We start from the raw sequence: 7,025 nt of genomic DNA on the forward strand, positions 1-7,025 counted from the left end.
TGTGTGTGTGTCTGTGTGTGTGTGTCTGCATGCATGTGTGTGTGTCTGTGTCTGTGTGTGGGTCTGTGTGTGTGTGTCTGTGTGTGTGTCTGCGTGCATGTGAGTGTGTGTCTGTGTGTGTGTGTCTGTGTGTGTGTGTCTGCATGCATGTGAGTGTGTGTCTGTGTGTGTGTGTCTGTGTCTGTGTGTGTGTCTGTGTGTGTGTGTGTCTGCGTGCATGTGAGTGTGTGTCTGTGTGTGTGTATGTGTGTGTGTGTGTCTGTGTAGGGTAGAGGACAACCTCGGGTGTCATTCCTCCAGGAATCTTCCACCTTTTGTTTGAAATGGTGTTGAAAGAGGAGCAGTGGGCTGTGTTCCTGGTGCCCGGCTAGCTTATCTCCAAAATAATTACATGGAAACTGTATTCATTTAAACACTGCCTGGCCCATTAGTTCCAGCCTCTTATTGGCTAATTCTCACATCTTAATTAACCCATTTCTAATAATCTGTGTAGCACCACGAAGTTGTGGTTTACCCGGAAGGATCCTAACCTACGTCTATCTTGGACCGGAGCTTCATGGTGTCTGCCTCACTCTGGTTTCTTTCTCCCAGCATTCTGTTCTGTCTACTCCACCCACCTAAGGGCTGGCCTATCAAAAGACCAAGGCAGTTTCTTGATTTGACCAATGAAAGTAACATATAGACAGCAGACCTTCCTACTCCAAAATGGGGTCTCTCATTGGTCTGGAACTCTTCAAGTAGGTTGGGCTAGCTGTCCAGTGAGTCTCAAGACCCACCTGTCTTCACTTCCCCTCCTTCCACCACTGGGATTACCACCGTATCTGGTCTGTTCCAGCAAGATGTCTTTTTGCTGTCTCCGAAGAGCCCATGCTTGTTTTAGTTGGGGTTTTCAAAAGGAAAAGAACTGGCAAAACGAATATATACACACATACATATACATACATACACATATAATATATACACACATACATATACATACATACACATATAATATATACACACATACATGCACGTACACATGTACACATACACATACCACATATGCACACACACATGCACACATAAGGATATACATACATGCACACACATATATGCACATACATATACAAACACATGCATATGTACACGAAGACATACATATACATGCATATGCCCATAAATACACCTATAAGTACACACGTATATACATACACACATGTATATACATAAATACACATATATACACACATACATGTATATAATACATACACACGTAATATACATACATATATACACATAAATGCGCATGCATTCATGTACATATGTACATGCACATGCATACACCCATATATACACCTATAAATACATACATGCATACCACATACATACACAGGCATATACATAAATGCACAAATAAAGCAAATCCCCTTTACATTTATATTCGTGTACATATGTAAAGGGGATTTATCTGTCTTGTAATCATTCTGCATAAAGCACTCAGACACCACTGAGAATAGAGGAGAGGAGATGTTCCCAGTGAGCCAAAGCCAGGATGGCTCTTGAAAGGCTTCGATCCCTGATCCACTTTGTCTTCTCACATTATAGTCTAAAACCACACGGTGGGGCAGGCTAGGGAGGTTTACAGTGGCACAGGTGGCAGTCAGCAGGTTGTGAAGGGCAACGACCCAGGTCATTCTGTTCCTGGTGGCGAGCAAAGTCACGCTCGGCCAGTAGGCAGGGCAAGCGGCACTTTGAGCAAATCAGCAAATAAATCAATAAATCAGTATCAAATCATTGGTCCTTTCTGCCTAATTCTCCTTCAGTCTCACATCAGAGAGACCTAGTAATCATTCGGCTCACAGGGATGATGTCCCAGCCTTCCTAATACGGCACTGAAGGACTGCTCTTCGGTCCACACTGGAATCCCAGGAAGTTGGCTCTGATGTTGAAGGATTCCCAGAGCAACCGGGCTTCAGACTTGTCAGTGAAAGTGAGGGCAAGCACACACAACGCCGTTTTCTTCTTCTGTGTCCTTTTCTGTGGGCTGCCAACACTCAAGCCAGGTGGTGGCAGTGCATGCCTTTAATCCCAGCACTCAGGCAGGAGGATCTTTGTGAGTTCGAGGCCAGCCTGGTCTACAGAGTGAATTTCAAGACAACCAGGGCTACCCAAAGAAGCCTTGTCTTGAAGAAAACAGAAGATCGGTTACAACAATGTTCAATTACTACTAACAAACAACAAAAACAGGATGACTCTTCTACGTAGCCCAGGCTGGGCTGGAATTCCTGCTCTTCTGCCTCAGATACTTAACATGTGAAGTAGTGAAATGTCTGAAGAGAGGCTGGAGGATAGGGTCAGAGGCCCCGACAAGAAAGCTAGTTACTTAACCATTTAGACACCTGAGCCTTAAAAACAAGCCAAGCTAAGCTGATGTGGTGTCACGGTCATTGTCAACTTGGAAGGGTCTAGAGCCAGCGGAGAGACCAGCCTGTGGGCACATTTGCGAGGCAGGGATTGCCCAGGGCAGGTTTGCTGAGGTGAATGTGGCCATCATTTCCTGGGCTGGAGTCCTGAACCGCATTAAAAGGTGAGCGCAAGCTAAGCAGCAGCATCTGTCTCTCTCTGCGGCCTGACCAGTCACCTTGTGTTCCCACTGCTGTGCCTCCCCTGCCATGATGGAGTGTGCCCCCTGGAAGTGTAAGGAAATAAACCCTTTCTCCCCCGAGTCGCTCCTTGTCAGGTATTGGGTTGCTGGAGTGAGAGAAGTGGACAAGATGCTGGGCTTGATAAATGTCGAACTCATGGTCGGGTGCCAGCTGTTGATTAGTGCTTTTCCTTGACCTTAAAAGCAAGACTACAGAGGCCACAAGGGCAGGCGAGCTGTCCCTGACCCCAGCAGCTGCAGCACTCAGGAGCAGGTCCTGCGCCTTGCCTAGGCAGCACAATAAAAGTGAGCCAGCCCCGGATTCGTGAGCATGGGAGAGCCATGCCCACTACTTGTCTGTCATGTAGCAGTGTGGGTGGGAGAGAGATGCCCCCAGCCCCTTGCCCCTTCCTGCCTGCAACAGAGAAGTGAGCTGGCCAGCAGCAGCACTCAGGAAATAGGGCCCTGCTCCTCACCTGGGTAGCACTGTAGAGCTGACCCTGTTGGCCAAGGTGTGGGTGAGCCAACCCCGATGTTGTGAGCATGGGAGGGCCGTCCCCATTACTCATCTGTCATGTGGTGGCAGGGGCAGGGGAGAGGTCCCCACCACCCGTCAATACCTGAGGCAGGGGGAAGAGCTGGCCCTGAAATCCCCTCCTCATGCACAGCCCTTGGAAGAGTGTCCCCTACACACCTTCCCTGGACAACACAGTAGAGCTGGCCCTGAAGGTGTAGGTGTGAGAGAACCGACCCTGGGGCTGTGGAAGCCTGGCCCTGTCCCTTGTTCATGCTACTAGCCGGGGCAATGCTGGAGAGCTCCCCCTGGTGGTGAAGACAGAAGAGAGCTGGCAGGCTGACCAACCTGCAACTACCCAAACCCAGAGTTGTATGTTGACCCTCCCCAACAGCCACCCAATCTATGATCTGCTGGAGCATGGAGCGGGTGGTGGGGTGGGGTCAGTCCTGTGGACTCAGGGCTGCAGGATCTCCATGATACAGGGCAGCAACAGGATGGCCAGGAAGAGTCCCAATGAGCGCCCAGCATCAATGGTGTAGCAGAGACCAGGGATCTCAAACCAGACCAAAGATTCTTTGCGATGAGCGCCTGCATGTAAGGATGTAAGGATAAAGGAGTTCGCTGTGTGGCTCACTGTGTCACACTGCAGCTGCCATGATGAGATTTTCCCTTTCTCCCTTTCCCCCCCTTTTATTCTGTTAAATTTTGTTTTGTTTTAATCTTGAGGGGGAGGGGGATGGGTGAGATCAGGAGGCATGATGTGAAAGACACAAAAAATAAAAAGAAAGTTTTTTTTAAAAAGGCAAGACTAAAGCCCGGCATGGTGGCACACACCTTTGATCCAGCGTTCACCAGGTAGAGACAGGTGGACCTCTGTGAGTTCAGGGACAGCCTGGTCTACAGAGTGAGTAGTAGGACAGCCACAGCTACACAGTGAGATTCTGTCTCGGAAAACAAACAACAAAACAAGACTAATGTGTCTGGAGCGTCAACACAGTGGTTGAAAGTGTTTGCTTCTCTTACAGGGGACCAGAGTTTAGTTCCCAGGACCCACACTGGGTAGCTCACATCTGCCCCTAAGTCCAGTTCTGGGGGATCTGGCCCTCTTCTGGCCTACACACACGAAGAATAATAAATAAATGATACCAAAATAAACCTTTTTAAGAAAAAAAATAACAAAGCTAAGCCAGATGTAGTGCTCCAGGCCTGCGCTCTCAGCACTTGGGAAACTGAGGCAGGAAAATTCTAAGTTCCAGGACTGCCTGAGCAATTTAGCCCATTTGGTCTCAAAAGACAAACAAACAAAAACACCAACCCCACCCCCAATTCTATTAATTGCAACTCCAACAACCTACAAAAGAGATCTCACCCTTGCCCATTCATAGCAAGGGAGGCAACAATCAGATGTCTGGTCTGGAAACCACAATAAAACCTTGAGGAAAGCCATCGCTTGGAAGACTCCCTAACAATTCCCAACTGCGCCTGAAGAGGGCACTGTAGTTCAAGAGCTAAGTTCGCCTCCCCCCAAATTCTTTTCAGGGCACATACACACACACACACACACACACACACACACACACACACACCTAGTAAATTCTCTCCAGCCCCTAACTCCTTCAATGTATGTGTAATTTTTCCTGTAGTGCACTGTAGAAATAATCTCTTTTGAATATTAGGCGAGCTTTCAGGCTGGATCCTAAAGGCCTTGTTTTTGGAACAATGAACAACAGCCACACAGGCTAACAGCCAGGGCTGGGGTCCTGGTACAGTGTGTGTCGTCTTTGACGGGTTGTGCGGGTCTCCCCACCTGAAGCACTACTTCAGGGAAGGAGTCCCAGGAACAATATGGAGTCACCCTCATCCCCTGGCTGTGGTACCTGTCACTCATCAATCTGTTGACTCTCAGGGTTTTCCCTGAGAGTCAGACCCTCAGAGTGACACCTCTCGGAATACGAAAGACACAGGTGGTTGGATTCACAAGGGGTCTGTATCCTGAAGTAGGTGACTAGTGCTAGGGACATATTGATCCATTAACTGGGGTTGGTGTTGCCACCGACCTCTAAATGGGAACCGCTACATACTGGCTGCTTCCTCAGTGGTATCCCCAGCTCACCTAGCACTTGTCCTGGCGGATTGGCAGCTGCCCACTAAGAGACAGCCTTGAATGGAGCCTGCTTATTGACCAGCGTGGGCAGGCATTGTGGCCTCAAGCCCAGGAGGGTCAAGAGGTCAAACAGGCCATGCGAGGCAGCACGTAGGGCCCCACCCCCTCCACCTCTGGTTTCCCAGATCTGATGCTTTGCTACCAGGTTGTGGGGGGAGGTAGAGCCAGGAGAGCTTGGGAGGGGGAGCACCCATGAAGACAGACAAGCCAGGAGTCGTGTTGGTGATTTCAGCTGTTGCCAGTGGTATTTCAAAAAAACACAAAACTTCAAACCCCTTCCCACCCATGAAAGCTAAGAATCAGTTGCATTCTGTCTTCATGGTTTCACCCCCTCTACTGTCCAGTGGGACATGTGTCAGGGAAGACCCCATGAGACCTGGAGATTTCATGGCTTGCCCCCTCAATCTCCAGTCCCTGTATTCTTTGTAGGTGCCACAAGGATTGAACCCCAAAGCTTGTCCTGTGGGGTCACAGTTCCGGCAGGACACTGAGTTTAGATCCCTGTCCCTGAGTTATATGCTGGTTTCTGGGTGCCGAGGATATAGTCCAATTTGTAGAGTGCTTGCCTAGCATGCATGAAGCTCCGGCTTCCATCTCCAGCACCCCATAAATGGGTGGGTGCACGCTTACAATCTCAGCACTTGGGAAACGGAAGCAGGAAAATCAGGAGTCCAAAGTCATCCTTAGCTACACAGCGAGTTCCAGGCCAGCCTGGGCTATGCGAGACCATCCTGTCTCAACAAAAACAAAACGGATAAATCCAAGATGGCTGTCTGAATCTCTCCTGCTCTGGGGCCTCAGGTTGGCCCAGTGACATCTTCAGACTTCAGAATGGAGCTCTGGAAAGTTCTGGCTCCCCAAGATGTCATTGCTGATGCTGGAGTGTCCCGAGGACAAGCTGGTGAGGAGGTCACAACCCCTTTGAGGAGGGTTGGGAGTGGTGGAAAGTTGGCGTGACACAGGCAGTGACGGTGAGAGAGTTGGTGAACACATCACGGTAGCAGCAGCAGGTCACCTGTCCCCTCTCCTGCAGGCCTCCCCCGTGTACAACTTCAGTTTGCCCCGGAGGAAGTTGGAGTAGACTCGGAAGAGTTTGCAGAAATTCTCCACCATGAGGGTTCGGAGTGGAGCAGGTGGGGTGGCATCTGGAGGGGATAATGACTCCTTCTGTCAAGAGAAAATATGATGTCACTGCAGTGCTGAGGACCGCGGATGAAAATGTAATGAGAAGCCTGACAGTGGTGGCTCACGCCTTTAATCTCTACTCGGGAGGTAGAGGCAGGCAGATCTCTGTGAGTTCGAGGCCAGCCTGGTCTATGAGAGCTAGTTCCAGGACAGGCATGAAAGCCACAGAGAAACTCTGTCTTGAAAACCAAAAAAAAAAAAAAAAAAAGAAAGAAAAGAAAAGAAAAGGTAACCAGGGACAGAATGGGGGGGATGATGAAGAACACCCTCAGTATTATTTGTGTGTGGGTGTATGTATGTGTGTGCACAATGTGTGGGGGTGTATGTATGTGCACAACATGTGGAGGTGTATGTATGTGTGTGCACAATGTGTGGGGGGTGTGTATGTGTATGCACAACGTGTGGGGGGTGTGTATGTGTGTGCACAACGTGTGGGGGTGTATATATGTGCACAACATGTGGGGGTGTATGTATGTGTGTGCACAATGTGTGGGGGGGGTGTATGTGTGTGCACAACGTGTGGGGGTGTATGTATG

General features: G+C 49.3%; 1 protein-coding gene across 2 annotated transcripts in view; it reads right to left on the reverse strand.

Annotated features, from left to right (window-relative positions):
• Nucleotides 1-6,315: 6,315 nt before the first annotated feature.
• Nucleotides 6,316-7,025, reverse strand: part of Epo (erythropoietin) — a 3,240-nt gene continuing 2,530 nt past the window's right edge. Inside the window, exon 5 of one of the 2 annotated variants that reach the window (XM_013355272.2) lies at nucleotides 6,316-6,468. In XM_013355272.2, coding sequence (XP_013210726.1) covers nucleotides 6,316-6,468 — 153 coding nt within the window. Of the gene's footprint in view, nucleotides 6,472-7,025 lie in introns of both variants that reach the window. The other variant, XM_013355271.2, reaches the window with a different exon arrangement.

The sequence above is a fragment of the Microtus ochrogaster genome, unplaced genomic scaffold (genome assembly GCF_000317375.1).
Source record: "Microtus ochrogaster isolate Prairie Vole_2 unplaced genomic scaffold, MicOch1.0 UNK109, whole genome shotgun sequence".
In the NCBI taxonomy this organism is placed as follows: Eukaryota; Metazoa; Chordata; class Mammalia; order Rodentia; family Cricetidae; genus Microtus; species Microtus ochrogaster.